Source organism: Pogoniulus pusillus, chromosome 8 (genome assembly GCF_015220805.1).
Source record: "Pogoniulus pusillus isolate bPogPus1 chromosome 8, bPogPus1.pri, whole genome shotgun sequence".
In the NCBI taxonomy this organism is placed as follows: domain Eukaryota; kingdom Metazoa; phylum Chordata; class Aves; order Piciformes; family Lybiidae; genus Pogoniulus; species Pogoniulus pusillus.
In genome coordinates this window covers 16,783,552-16,799,126 of record NC_087271.1, presented here as the reverse complement: position 1 = coordinate 16,799,126, position 15,575 = coordinate 16,783,552, and the positions used below count along the sequence as shown (strand labels likewise).

At 44.2% G+C, this 15,575-nt stretch overlaps 1 protein-coding gene across 2 annotated transcripts in view; it reads right to left on the bottom strand.

Annotated features, from left to right (window-relative positions):
- Positions 1-15,575, bottom strand: part of ZFYVE9 (zinc finger FYVE-type containing 9) — a 79,848-nt gene that overhangs the window by 15,868 nt on the left and 48,405 nt on the right. For both annotated transcript variants that reach the window (XM_064147381.1, XM_064147380.1), the window contains 5 exons: positions 11,987-12,163; positions 11,362-11,531; positions 10,562-10,685; positions 8,843-8,965; positions 7,686-7,841 (listed from right to left, as the gene is read on the bottom strand). In XM_064147381.1, coding sequence (XP_064003451.1) covers positions 7,686-7,841; positions 8,843-8,965; positions 10,562-10,685; positions 11,362-11,531; positions 11,987-12,163 — 750 coding nt within the window. The remainder of the gene's footprint in view (positions 1-7,685; positions 7,842-8,842; positions 8,966-10,561; positions 10,686-11,361; positions 11,532-11,986; positions 12,164-15,575) is intronic.

Here is a 15,575-nt window from a genome sequence, read left to right as displayed (position 1 = left end):
ATAAATCTTATGAGGAGCGACTGAAGGAACTAGGGCTGCTTAGTTTGGAAAAGAGGAGACTGAGGGGAGACCTCACTGCTGTCTACAACTACCTGAAGGGACATTGTGGAGAGGCTGGTGCTGGTCTCTTATCACAGGTAGTTAGAGAAAGAATAAGGGGGAATGGCCTCAAGCTGAGGATGGGTAGGTTTAGGTTGGATATTAGGAATAAGTTTTTCACTAAGAGAGTGGTCAGGAACTCAAATGAGCTGTCCAGGGAGGTGATGGAGTCACCCACCCTGAACGTGTTTAAGGGTCAATTGGATGTGGTGCTTAGAGACATGGTTTAAGGTGAATCTTGTAGAGTAGGGTTATAGGTTGGACTTGGTGATCCTAAGGGGCTTTTCCAATCTGGATGTTTCTGTTACTCTGCAAAGCTAAGGCACAGGAAGTTCCATGTAAACATGAGGAGGGATTTCTTCACTCTGAGGGTGACATAACACTGAGACTGCGCAGGGGGGTTGTGGAGTGTTTCTCTCTGGAGAGATGCTTAGATGTATTCCTGTGTTATCTGGTCTAGGTGATCATGCTTTGGCAGAGAGGTTGGACTGGATAAGCTTCTGAGGTTCCTTCCAGCCCCTGACATTCTGTGATTGTGTGTGAAGCAGTTCCTGCAACCTCCCTCTAGTGCTACAAAAGCACCCAAAGCAAGCCTGGTTTCAATGTCTTCCAGATATCTGAGCGGTTTTCCACTGCAGAAGCTGCTGCTGCTGACTGAACAAAACTTGCAGAAGCAGTTTTGACTGAAGGAGCTGTGTGCCTGTTCAGACCACTCATGCCTGCTGGCTGTCCTTCTGCTAGGCACAGTGCTGGGTGCCTGCTCAGGCACACTGAAATCTGGGTCACTTTAAGAATTACACGAAAGAGTGTTTACTTAATTAGCACACTTCATGTAAAACACCACTGAGAGAGACAGAGGGGAGAAATGGCACTAAATTTTACTCACATTTTTACTCTTTGAAGCATGTTCACACAAAACATGTTCACACTGGAATGCAACTGAATGATGATTAGATTACTGAAGCATTTAACACTGAGGCAAAGAACCATGGCATGATTCCTTCTATCAAATGGCCACAGCAGTGTGCAAACAATGCACAGAACAGCTGAGCCCAGCTCTCCAGAAGTAGATGTGAATATTAACAGTGCTGGTTTGCTCTCAGAGAGACAACCAAGCAACTTCAGGGAGCACAGTGTGGTTGATCACAGCACTCATGAGGAATCACATGGTTTTGAGGCACTCAGGCAGACCTCCTGGGCCTCTGCAGCAACCCCAGGCTTTGTCACCTGCAGACAGAGAGTCTGCTAAGCAGGACTTTCTGCTCTTTCTGCCCCACCTCATGATGGGGTGTTTGCATTTGAGCTCAAGGCAATGGTGTGCACATGCACGTCAGGGGAGGCTGTCTCCCTTTTGCACGAGACACACACCAACACCAGGTGTTCAGCAGCTAAAACCTGAGCCACAGAGCTGCAGCTTTGACAGTAATTGTGATCTTCAAGTTAAGCCTTCTCTGTTTTCATGCTGCAAAACAGCCTAAGAACCACATACAAGCAGTTACAAATGCCAGAGACATAAACACAGCAGGTCCAGTTATGGACAGCAAGGGAAAGGTTAAGCAATGAGACCATTCAAGTCTGTCTTTTACACTGAACCCCAGTGAAAGTCCCAAGCCAAGCAACTCTCCATGAGGTGAGCACTGGCATAAGAATGACATAGCTATTCCTGCCCCATCTCAGATGTGGCCATGCTACTTTTCATCCCTCCAGACCACCACAGCACAATCACCACTGACTATTTTTTTCTTTCACATGACCTTGAGACCTCCACCTTTAAGTATAGTTCCTGGCAGGTGTAAAGAAAGGCTTCTTTTATCCTGCAAACAAGCTGAGGTGCTTCCTTGCTATTCAAATCTTGTGGACAACTTAGTGGATTTTTTTCTTTCTGCTGTATTCATGAGGTGCTGCACAAACGAAGCTCTCAAGCTCTTGGCTCAAAGGTGACAAGCTTGAGCAGCCCAGGCAACCCACAGCAGCATGCAGCTCATTCCTAGCTTGCAGCTATCCTGAGAAAAACGATTTGTAACCTTAAAGACAGACACAAGCCAGAGCTGAAACCATCACCTCAGATCGAAGTCCACAACTCTTAGAGGGGCTGCAATTCTGCAACGCTCAGCTGAGCGCACTTGATGGAAAGCAGCTACTCATCAAACCAAAGCAACAGCATGATCAACAGCCACATCAAACGTTGTCAGCTGCTCAAAGTCCTGCCCATCTGCAAATGCCAGCGTGTGTTGTGACACCATTGCCTGCTCAGAAGTCCATTGCTAATGCACCATTGGGCATCTTGCTAATGACTGCAAACCAAGGGATCAATCGTGCTCATGCAAAAGATTTTCTCTTATCTAAAATAGCTACTGGCACCTTTCAATCTCAACTCCACTCATTTGCTTTTGCAGTTCCCACCTCCTCTCACTAATCTCTTCTTCATTTATACTTCCTTTCTCCCTTCCCATCTGTTCTTATCCAAATAGAAGCTACAGACCCGACATTAAGATTACTTGGTGAGCTTCTCAGTTCCAACGTCATGACCATAATAATCCTTTCTAAACTTAAACTGCATGAACTGCTAAAGTGAACTGAATTCTGCACCCTTTTCTGAAGTACTTTGTGTGACGGAGGCTGGGCTGTACAATACCTCACAGTTCTGAGATGTGTGCTACTACTGCCCACTGGGATGACAAAGCAGTCAGACATTTCCACTTGTGACCGAACCCAAGTGCTGCAACAGAAGGGGACATCTACTACCTTTTTCTGCTTCAGGAGATAAAGATTCAAGGCTCATGCACTCAGGATGCCTTACCAAGAATATTTTCAGCCAACAGAAACATGAGAAAACCCCTCAGAGTGGAATCTGCAACTCAACTGTTCAGCATTTTGCTGCCATAAGCCACAGAGTCGTAAGTGGCTCCTTGTGACACAATCAGCTTGCTCAGTGTATGCTCCAGTGGCTCGCCACCAGGAAGATGCCAAACCAGTTGTGCTGTAACCCATCATTCAGAGGAGCATGCAAGAGCCTGTTATGTGGAGAGCATGGGAAGAATCAAGTGTTTTCCTGCCCACCTCTCTAGCGCCCTTTTCAACCAGCAAACCCAAGTCAAAAAGCTGCTCTGGGCTTGTTCCACAGACACTTCTGCTCTGGATAGAGACTGACAGCCTTTTTGATCTGTCTCTGAGAGTGGTTCCAAGTCATGGCCCAACTGGCAAGGCAAGTTGCTGTTACCAACCTGATGCGGTCAAACCCAATCCACTCCAGCGTTACGCATTTTAAGCACACCACTGTGTTTCAGAAGCTTGTTGATAAAGGGCAGCTGCCAGAAGAACCTTCCAAGCAAGCCAACCTTCTCAAAAGCATGGAACATAATGCACAAAGTACCAGAACTCCCTTTCCAAAGGGACAACCGTGGAGAGCACAGAAAGGTGCCTTTCCTCACATTAAGTTCCATCATCTGACGTCAAACAATTGACATTATTTAGGAAGTGCCACAGCTGTGCACAATGCATCTAAAGCAGGTCTGCAGGAGGTCACTGCTTATTCTCTTCTCAGTTATGCTAGGCTACCCTTGACTTTAAATCCTAAGCAGCTCTACCAAGTCCTTTAAAAACCCCACGCTTTTATCCACTGATGGTGACCTTCTTTTCAGTCATGAGCCATACTGTTTTGAATTCCTCTCTTAAGTATTTTCCTCTGACAAACAACCTGCTTTGCCTATCAGTTTGGCAATCCCTCTGAACACAATTGAAATAGTTTATACCAGGAGAGGTGAAGAAAAAAGATCTCTGCTTGTGTTTATTGCCCTCAATCCATAGTGAAGCCAGCAATGAGCTTTTAAAAAAGCAGTGAGGTTAAATTCCCATTGTATGCTTCATATATTTTAGCTAATCCCAGGTCAAAAAGCTGTGTGTTAGCATCCAGTCTCAGGGAAGGCACAGGTATGTGGCCTGGGGAAGTCAGCTCCATCTGTCCAACCTCATTCCGCTGTCATCAGTGACAACCAAGAACTGCCAAGTACCACACACCACGCCTGGATTTTCTTCAAGAGCACAGGAGCACACACTCTTGGAAAAGCAAGACCAACCCAGTCACCACTACTCCAAGGCCACAAGGAGGTACAGAAAAGGCAAGACCATGAATGGAACTTGATGGTACCATGCATCTGTGGCAGATGCCAACATTGAGAAAAGACAGAGAAACAACATCCAAAATTCTGACCATGTTCACCATCATTTTATGGAAGCCCACCAGCACACAATCAAGAAAGGACCTCCTCATTTTGGCACAGGCTGTAATGCTTCACTTACTATCACTGTGGGCAGCAGTCACCAGCATCTAAACTTTCCTCAGGCTAGTCTGTGGCAGTCTCCTAGACAATCACTCTCACACCTTCTGTGACATTTGATTTTGTACGCATCTTTTCACATTACACTGCAGGGGTGCACTATTCACTCAGTTAATCTGTTACTGTTCAGAACATCTGCATGAGCCCCACAGAGCTACTCTGCATTAGCTACCATCTTATTTAACTAAAACCAGGCTGAGTTAAAAATATCCAGAATTAGGACTGGGACAGATTCATCCTCACCTGGAGTATGCCCAAACCATGGCAATCACAAAGCCATTGCGAGCAGCTGCCAGATTTGCATTCTCACTACAAAAGTAACAGTGGCATTTATTGTGTTCTACCAGAGCTGATGCACTAGGGCAGATTTGGCAGCTCTGTATTAACACATCCAGCTGCTTCAGAGTTCCCATTCAGATGGACAGAAATTCTCATTTTCCCATTCACTAGACCTCCTGCCAGGCTTATAGCCAACAGACAAGGATAATCATGGGATTACTACTACAACAGTGCAACTACTACAACCACAACAGAAATTATTAGCTTCCCATTCCAAACAATAAAAGCAACACAGCAGGCAGCTCAATGACAGAGGGGCCAGAGGGAAAATAAAGTGATGAGAACTGATCAGCAAGTAATACTTAATTAACACCTTTACAATTTATCCTAACTCACAGGCATACAACCTGTAGTGCCAAACATCATTTTTCCTTCCAAATCCCTCCACTGTTTTACAATTAAGAAGTCCTAACACCAGATCATAGCCTGAGGTTGAGGACTTCCCTAAAACAAGGCAGGCTCAGGGTCATGCTGCACCAAGCTGACACCTCACCAGTGCTGAAAGGACAAGCTGCAAAGCTCTGAGTGCGCAAACTGAACACCCTTGCCTGCGGCATGCAGGCCTGCACTCTGCTGTCACTGCTTGTACACACCAGAATCACAGCCTGCAAACAGCTGACAGCCAGGGCTGGCACAGAGGACAGGGCTCAGCCTCAGAAACAAGTCGTGCCCGGGGGAAAGCAGAAACACCTGGGAAGAGGCACAAGTACCTACAAGTTTGAGCTTCTGGGCTTGAACACGCAATTAATTCACACTTCAGCAAGATGAGCTGGTAAATAAATGTGACTCGTGCAAAACCTGAACTGCTAGAGAGAGGGGCTGCAATTAAACAAGCACAAGGGGAATGCTGCACTTTTCAGCTGAAAACACCCAAAACGTCCAGGGTCCCTTCAGAACAAAACCACCCTCACTGGAGGTAACCTTTCTTTCCCTTCCGATGAAAACAAACCCAGTCTTTTCATTTTCTGGCTGGATTTAAGAAAACTTTTCTCAGGGAGATAAATTAAAAAGGTCTCTAGGATTTATTTCAGCTTCCTGATGGTGAGATAAATTCAAACTAATAGATTAAACAATGGAAAACAAAATGGTGAGGCAGGGAATCCTCTTTCACTCTGCATGTTCATCTAATGGTCAGGAGGTGCAGTACCCCTGCAGTCAACAACTTTGGAAGCCGGCTCCATCTACAGCAGCAGGCAAACTGCTAACCACTTCCAAGGGATTACACCCCCTACACCACCACATCCTCTCTCTCTGCCTGCATAAGGTTTAGAACAGCTAGAGTTGCAGATATGTTAATGTAACCTTACCAGACGTGTGTGATGTGGAAAGAAAACAAGGACAGACATGGAGAGTGCATTGCAACATGCTCTGGCAAGTCATTGAGGTGCCAGGTTGTACAAACACCTCAGTGCAGCTTAGCACTGCGGAGCAGCTCAAGGTATCCGTCTAATTCTACTACTCAGAGCAAATCCTACCAAGGGAGCATTGCACAGTGGAATTCTTACCAGTGACATTTGGTTTCTGCCTAAGGACTGCACAACAGAAAGCAGATCTTTGTGCCGGTGCAATTGTATGGCATCAAATTACTACCACTAGAGCACCAAAAAAAGAATCCCAAATCCATTATGCAGGAGTTATAAATTATGTATTTCTGTAGTGTAATTATACAGACCTTCATGGCACTGTACACACCAAACTGGGTCTGCAGCTGCAACATGCATACACATAGAGGTGGCTTCTCCTGCCGATCTCATTCTGAACAATACCATAATCAGAAGAGAAAACATTGCAAATGAAGTGAGAGATCCATCCTGGAATCTGATAATGGCACATTTTCAACCTGGCAGCCTCTCTGGACAAGCTGACCTTTGTTGTACTAAGACGTTTTAGGAAACAAAGATCTTCTTCATTATTTTATTAAAGCATTGGACCCAGTCATTCCAAAGGCACTGCAAATGATATGCAGAACCTTTTGTAAGTGTGTTTTCAGGACATAACCTTAATGTGATCCAACCTGAGCTCTGGAAAAGTAGACTTATTTTCTTACCAGCAGAACTGATTATTTGCATTTTTTCTTATGCACTTATGCACTGTTTTTGAATTCTAAAGGTCCAACAACAGCTAAAGGTGAAGGCAAATCTAAATTGTGTGGAGGTTTACAGGCCACAGTCTTGCAGCTGAGCTGATAACATTCAAATTTCAGGTTTCACTTCTGCAATGCCCCACAACTGATTCCAGGCACAAGGAGACATGACCTTATGTAAATATAAACTCCACGATGTGGCAAGAGGCATATACACCATTGAAATCTCTGAACTGCCTGCTGTGGGGTTGCTTAACAGACTATGCATGAGGATTCTCAACCTTTACTTTCTGTGTCTTTAAAACGCTATCCTGACCTCAAGCTGCAAAAAATACATCAATTATTAGAAGCACTGTCATTAGCATAGCCATGAACCCTGCTAAGTATCCTGCTGCACTCACTGCTCAACAAAATCCAGGTCTAATTTTAGGTATATTTGCTACATTCAAATTCTTAACCCAACACCCACCAGAAGCAGCTACAGTGGACATTCAGCAATGGCTGCTGAGCATAATGATGTAGTGGGCAGAGTCCTCCAGCCCCACTGCTGCAGTAGCCTTCATGGCCTCATTGCTCAGACTTCTTTGCTCTGCTGGCACACAGATGAAGGCTGGAAGATCTTTGGAGCAGCTTCCCAGGTCACCAGCACTGCATTAGTACTTCTGTTTGGTGAGATGAAAGTAACACTGGATACTAACAGCCCGTGACAATTCAACCTTGATCCTTATTGTCTTATCCAAAAGCAGGCATTTGCTAAAGGACCAGAATGTGAGTTGCTGAGCTGGTACCATCATGTGTTCAAATCATTTTTAACAGAGGATTCCTACCTGCTAAGGCATCCTGGTAGAGTTGCACAAAATGGTTGAAGATATCCTTAGGCAAACATTTCTCATCGGGCAAACACTGCAAGAGGATGACTATTTCTGACTGCCCCACGGCATGCATGCCTTTGGTGGTGAAACACCAGCACTTCCTGTTCACATCTGCAGGGAGGAAAACACGTATCAGGAGATCAGCATGGATACAACTCAGTTTCACAACAGGAAGACAGATCAGCTTCACAGCATGGCTTCTGTGGTACCTGCCATGCAGATGTATTATGCTCTACACCTGCTTACCCTGTGAGCAAGCACACCACCCAAAACAAAAGCAGCTCAATTGCCAGTGTACAGCTAAAGCTGAGACAGAGCCTTCCAGCTCCCAGTCAGATCTTGAGATTAACAGCACAGACTCTGAGCATTTTCTGTACCCAAATTAAAGGACAGGAATTAAAGGGGAATGAAGGAAGCCGGGGAAAGGCCAGGCTGTCGGCTGTGTGTGCAGGGATCCTGACCCAGGTCCAGACAGTGATCTTTCTCAACATGGACAGCTGGGTGTCAGATGCTTTCAGGAGGTGTCACCGCGTTGTTGTGCTTCACATGACCATTAGTGATGACACGGACATGTGCTCTAAGCTTGACAATTCCTTTGCTGAGAACACTAAGCTGCTGGAATAAATTTTTTCATCTAACAGGTACAGATACATGCATACTAATGCCATTGTTCTATACACATAAAACACTGCACTATTGTCTAGCCAGCTGCTGCAAAACAGAATAAAGAGACAGAAGAGATGCATAGAAGTGGGACAGAACCTGTGCTGCTACCATGGGATGCCCAGCTGCTTTTACCAGAATGAGATGACAAAGGAAGGAGTTAAGCAACCAATAACAAAGCACCTTGGAGAGCAGACACTGATCTCCAAACCTGAAACTGCAGGCTCTATCAGTCTACATTTTCCACACAGAATTATCTGTACTGATGCCTAAATGACTGCAAAGAGCCTCTTGCAGTTTAATGCAATATGGCTAAGTACAAAGTTTTCATTCCATACACATTTTCAGAGATTATCCAACCAAATGCAGCTGCTGCTGTTCCTACACATACACAGAGATAACATTTCCCCTCTCACATCCCAAGCCTTATTTAATAATAATAAACTTACAATTTACTATTTTTACCATGGACAGCAAATTAGCATTTAAAACAAACACAAGAGGGTCAGGGCCACCATCCTCCAGCTGCTGCATGACAGAGATCTGAGAAGGTCTCTCTTCTACAGCATAATCTATGAAAAAAACAAGCACACATTGGAGTCCTTAATTCATTGGCACAGTATTCTACATTATACTCAAATAATCCAAATTCTGATGCTTTTTGCTTCTTCTGACCTTTAAAAAAAACCCCAAAGTTATTAGAATATTGCCAGTTTCGTTTCCTAGGCTATTTTCAATCCTCACTAGCACTAATGTGCATAACCCCTGTACACCCTTAAGAGAAGTGCAACTTGTTGCATAAATCACTTTTTTTTTTCAGTATCAACTGAAAGAGAAAATGGAAATTGAATTGAGAAATGTCTCATGCTTTCAGCTGAAATCCCAAATGACAAAGTTACCAGTTGTTTGCATCACAGCAAAGCAGAAGAGCATCAGTTCTGAACTACAAACACCAAGCACATGTCCTGTCCCTGTGTCACAGGTCTTACACTTTCCATGCAGTAGCTGCAAAGAAGATAACAAAGAGAAGCACACAATATAAACCAACCTTAGAAAGTCTAAGACCACTATACAATGGATCTCAATATGAAACCTGTAAGATGTCTGCAGTGTCTGTCTATGACCAGATCCAGATGACTAGCAAATTAACATTCTTCACCTAAAATCTACTCTGCGTTTAACTGATGAAAACAGAGTTTGAAAACAATGCATTACCTTTTCTCCTCCAAATTATCTAGGATGCTAAGTAAATTGGCTTCCTAGAAATAAAGGTGTCTGGAGGTCTTTTCAGCTAGAAGAAGCAAAATGCTATGAAGAAAATCTGGTGTGTGAGAGTACATGAAACATCACCAGCATGCAGAGCATGGTGTCTTGTGAGGTTCTCCATGTAAGAGCTGAGCAGTGCATTTGGAGTTACAGGAACAGCAACAGAGGATGGGGCAGGTGTGCTTTAAAACTAGCACTGCTCACAGTTTGGGTTTGATGCTACCCTGTGAGAAAAGGTTACTTCCAGCCTTACCATTAGGAATGCTCTCTTTCAGCAAAATACGAATAAAGGAAAGAAAGATGTCAGGATAAATTACTCCCAGCAGTGTGTTAAAGATGTTAGGGATCTGGCTGTGGAGAGCAGCAGCCAGATAAACAAATATCTGCTTAATCATAAAAAGTCTTCTGTCTTCTCTGGAAGGGGACATCACAACCACTAAAAGCTACAACCACTAAAAGCTTCGCTGTAGGCCACCACATGCAACAGTGCTGTTGAACACAGTGCTTGGGGATGCCTCACACTGGGCAGGTGTTCCAAGAGAATTTCAGAAAGAAAACATGAATATTCATGAGGCTAATTAAAATGTGTCTCAGTGTGAAACACTCCCCACAGTCCAGTTAGTGAAGCAATCAGCAGGTATTTTTAGACCAAAGGTACATTTCCTTTTTGCTCTGTGTTTTACTTCTTACAGTGATTCCATTGCAAGATGAGGTTCTTCCTGGATGCTAATAAGGATCAAGGGTGCAAATGTGTGTCACAACATTTGGCCACGAGGACTTCCTGGGAATTTCTACAAGCACTCAGGATCTTGCCAGCACCTTACTTTTAAACTACACACAGTACCTATTAGGTTAATTGTAACTGGTGAGCATAATTGCTAGCTGCCAAACGATATCCTCACCTCCTTTTACTCCAGTGGAGATGAGAATTGGAGGAAGACCATCTTCAGGAATTAGATTCATTGCACTGCCAACAGGACTGCCAACCTGAGTTATGTTTCCCGAAAACACGGATGCATTATCAGTCTAGGAGAAGCAAAGAGAAGAGGCCAGCATTACAAAACAGCAATGATAAAAATGCACGAGTTGGCTGAGCAGCTTACTAGGGGTAGGCAATGAGCCTGTGTCAGCAGGAGAACCAGAAGCACCAGGTAATTTGGCTCTTTAAGAGCAAATGACTGTGATGATTCCTGTGTGTGAAAAGCTGGATCAGACAGGGACTGAGTCTCCCTGCTCTGTCACCACACATGCCCCTTCCTGCACTGTGATGCCTCAGCTCCACTCAGATGGGGCACAGTGCATCTAACACTGCTAGATGTCATCTGCACTTTCCTGTGTGCATTGATTTACGAGACATGTCAAAGTGTTCTTCTGCTTCATGCCATGCCAGTCTCAATGTTTCAGACTCCACACTGAGCAGGACTTAGCTCTTTAAAAGATGCACTACACAGACAACCTTCATAGTTGCTGAATGCATGGAAGCCACTTAGCACTTCAACCACTGCTTAGTGCTCTGCCCCATCATAGCTCATTTGAGTTCAAACCTCATGGTTGTTCCACCCTGCAAGCCATAAAATAAGCAAGGCCACTTGCTGCCCAGAACAGGAAGACAAGCCTCACCAGATTTCCCAGGCTAGTCTTACTGAAGCTAACACAGTATTTACAACCAAAGCAAATGGGGAGCAGTGAAACGCTTCCTTACTTCTGCTGATAGAGAGTTGTTGGTCACAGGTTTTGATGGATCATGGGACACTGCTAAGGTTCCTGTGGAAGTTGTCCCAGCCACTGTCAGTTTTGCTGCATCAGCAACCTCTCCATTGGGTAATATCCCATCAGCAAACCAAACACGCCTTTGCTCTCTAGGTTGAGCCACTAGAGAGAACACGAAGAAAAACAATTTAAGATCTCACAGCAGTGCTGACTGGGAAATCTGAGTACAGAAGAAAAGCAAAATGGAAAAAATAAGGAATAGAGGAATGCAGACTAAAAGGGACTTAGGACATCATCTGATGCATTTCCTATGACAGCACCACATATAAACACACCTGCTGAGAATAGTTTACTTGTCCTCATGTCCCTGCTGAGGAGAAGAATATCACATCCCTGGAGGTGTTCAAGAAAAGACTGGACGGGGCACTTAGTGCCATGGTCTAATTGACTGGATAGGGCTGGGTGCTAGGTTGGACTGGATGATCTTGGAGGTCTCTTCCAACCTGATTGATTCTATGATTCTATGAGTATTGAGAGTACTTGGAATGGATGAAGTGCAGATACTCTTTCCAACTTCTCACTACACACAAACAGCAAGAGAAAAGAAATGCTCTGACCTTCTGCTCCAGGATGCTTTAGAACTCCCACAGGTACCATGACAGTGGGAGGCGGGGAACTCAGGGCACCTGATGCCTGAGCCTGCTGCAGAGGAGGGATGGTAGAGCAGTATTCAGCAGGATTGTTTGGATTAGGACTCTGGCTGGAGGCACTCATCATATTCTCCCAGGCTTGAGCTAAAGCAAACAAAGAAGAAGAAATATGAGCACAGGGGAAGGTACCTAACAGCCCACAGTGCTACGTTAAGTGCTCAGCTACAGCAGGTACAGACCCTGCTGCCCTCCACAGACCACCTCTCCTTCTCAGTTTACAACTCAGCAGGCCGTAACTGAACAAAAAAAAGATACAGCACAGGTCCTGTTCCCTAAAACCAGCTGATGGAGAAATGTGGTCTGAAAATGATGGCAGTACACTGTGACCTGAGGGATGCTTAGTTCCTCATGCTTCATTTTGTTATCTCCTCAGAGATTCAACTGAGAACACTCAGTTCTCCTGTGTGTGCATATTTGTCCCACTGCAGGCACAGATGGATACTGCTACTGCAAATAGTTTACAACTTACAGGACACTTGAGCAGATTTATCTTCTGTATAGACAAAAGACAAAAGGCACCTTGCATTTCTTAATAGCCAGGGCGGTTCAGGGCAGATCAACAACTTCTATTCTTAACTACAAAGCAATCTTCATGCTGTTTATTCTGAAGGCAGAACTTGAGCCTTAATTCAATTACCCAAAGAATAATACATCAAATGTCTTTGTTAATGACATCTCTCCCAAGGAAATTTCTCCTCTGGCTCAGGACAAAGACTGCGTCTCCACAGCACTACTCCGTTATCATCTGTAAGGAAGGATTGCAGCTATGCAAGGCACTGGAAAGCTCCTGTGTGTGCTTGCATGTTAGTGTGTTAACAAATAAAGGCATTTCTCCAAACAGGCATAAACATGCCACCTAAGATCCCAGGGCACATCACGTACATGTCAGAAAAACAGGGTGAAAAGAACAAGACCAAGAAAACCCAAAGAGAGCACAACAGAACATAAGTTCTCCCACTTCCTTTTTGCAAAACCAGGAGAGTGAAACGTCTGACATCTGAGAAAAGTAATTAAACTGAAGTACTTTAAGAGCAAAACTCTGTATTCGCTTAGAGTACAAGTCAAGCACAGTGAGAAGTCAGATCTCTAGGACTTCTTTAGTAGAAAAGATGTATCATGGGCAAAGAACATCTTTGCATTTTCTAAATCAAGTCCCAACTGAGCTGATCAGTAAAAAGAGCATTGGGAACTTAATTAAACACACAGCTGGGCCATCAAAAAGTGCCAGAAAACACACAACTGTTTCCCAACTCCGAAGAAACCAGATACCAAGCAACTAGATGAAATAACTACTGAACTGCAACTCTCCCTTCCCAAACTGTGCCGAGATTAATGCTGAACCTGCCACACTGAGTGGAAAACACTCAAAACTGTACTGACAAAGAAACTGCGCAGATGGGAAAGGATCGAACTTGATCAGGCTACAGGTTAAGTAAGCAGTAACCAAAAGCATCATCACAGAGCACTGCAATAGGGGGAGAAACACAGAACAGCCTGGGTCAAGTCCACCTAAGCAGGCAGGCAGCACTGCCCTGGAACAAACCAAGCAGTGGTGTCCATGCTCACTGCCAACAGGACAGAAAGGCTTTTATAAGGAAATAATGACAATATAATCCATTTTATGATGCCTTTTGCAAGAACACTTCTGGTTTTAACTGCAATATTTTCAGATTCTTCCCTCCTCCAACTTGAAAATAAATCCTCCTCAGCAGCAAAAGAAGCCAGCTGTGCTTTGTCAGGTGTAATTCCCTGTTCCTGTACCCTGAAATGTGCTCCTTTCTCAATCCTAAACCCAGCACTTCAACACCCCTTCAACAGCAGCACCAGTTTTAACTTCTAGATATTACAACAATATTTCTTGTCACTTTACACATTTAACCTACAGTAAAGAATTAAAATAAGAATTAAAATAGAACACTGCACAGTAATTATTTTTTTAATTATTCCTGTTTCATAACAAAAACAATCTACTGATTTTGGGTGCTCAAGACTAAGCACTCGGTCACCCTCAAGCAAAGCTGCATAACACTGAACTACTTTGAAGAGAAAAATAAAGCTAGGAGCTTCTAAGTTTAGTTAGATGCTCAAAACACTACCAGACCTTTCTGAAAGCAGCAGCCCAAATAATCTATGCTGTCACAGTGACCTGGCCTGAACCAGACACTGACATAAACCACAATCTCCTGTTTCTTGTTTTAAACTACAGCGGCAAGCTTGGAGAAAAGTCTCCAAAGGTAAACCCAGCATTTGCAGCAGTGGAGACTCTGTGAGAGCAGCTCAGTAATTATCAGGATAGTTATGGTAATGGTTAAAAGCCTGCATTCCAAACCTCAATCTGCCTGACCTCTCATTCTGCCTACGACATGTCAGAGTGCACCTGTCAGACCTTCCCCAACACCTGAAGTAACCTCTACCATCAAGTTTTGGTTAACCAGGTAATACATGATACCCCAAGACCGCCTCATCACAGAGTCACCTCTCCATTAAAGACCACCTCATCACTGAGTCACCTCCCCATTAGTAAACCAAAGGCAAAATGCCCGGAATTCTCACTCTGAGACAGGTTCTCTCATGATTTAAGCACTCACAAGGATCCTCTCTTGATCTAATCCAAATTTTCTACCTCCTTAGTTCAAGACATAAAATCTGAATGCTGAGTCCTTCAGCAACAGCTGTCTTGGAGCGATGGGCATAAGTCAGCTGGACAGCATCATCACCCAAAAGTTAACTGTCAGCACGCAGAAGTTCCTGACATCTTCAGAGGTCTCAAGGTACAGTGGGAAGAATACTCTCATCTGCCCACATTTACAACACACATCAGCAGTGCTGCTACTAGAAAAGGGCAAAATACAGAAGAGCTTCCATGGCCCTTTGGCTAAACCCAAACACAGTATTTTCTTTAACCCAAAGATAAGGTATTTTCTTTACCCCAAAGATAACTTCATAACGACTTGTGAGCACTCTCATGTGTCCTATCTTCACATGACGTTTCTAGCCTGCATTTGACAGGCTTTCCAAGAACGTTCCCAAAGCAATCATCCAAGCTCAGCTGCCCAGCTTGTGGACAGGTTTTTAGAAAAAAAATCCTACTCTAACAGCAAGGAGTTAAGGAGGAAGAAGAGCTGGATTAATTTGTGGATCATACTTCCCCAATTTCCTACAATGTATAACCTCCAAGAGGCACAACTGCATCACTCTTCCCTTTGGCATCCAATAGAGAAGTGTAACAGGTTGTCAAGCACCAAAGGACAGAGACTAGGCTCCCGAATTAAAAGCAAACCAACCAAACAAAAAAACCCAACAACAAAAAGCCCCAAACCAGAACCAAATCCACATTCAAAACCCCCACAAAAGCAAGCAGTTGCTGCAGTGCAGGTACAGCACTCAAATGAAAGCTTCCAAAGGCCTTGCAGTCTTACCAGTTGTGCCTGTTGTTAACTGCAGGCTGCTTTCCCAAGAGCTGTTGCTGGTTTGCAGTACTTACCCATACAAATGA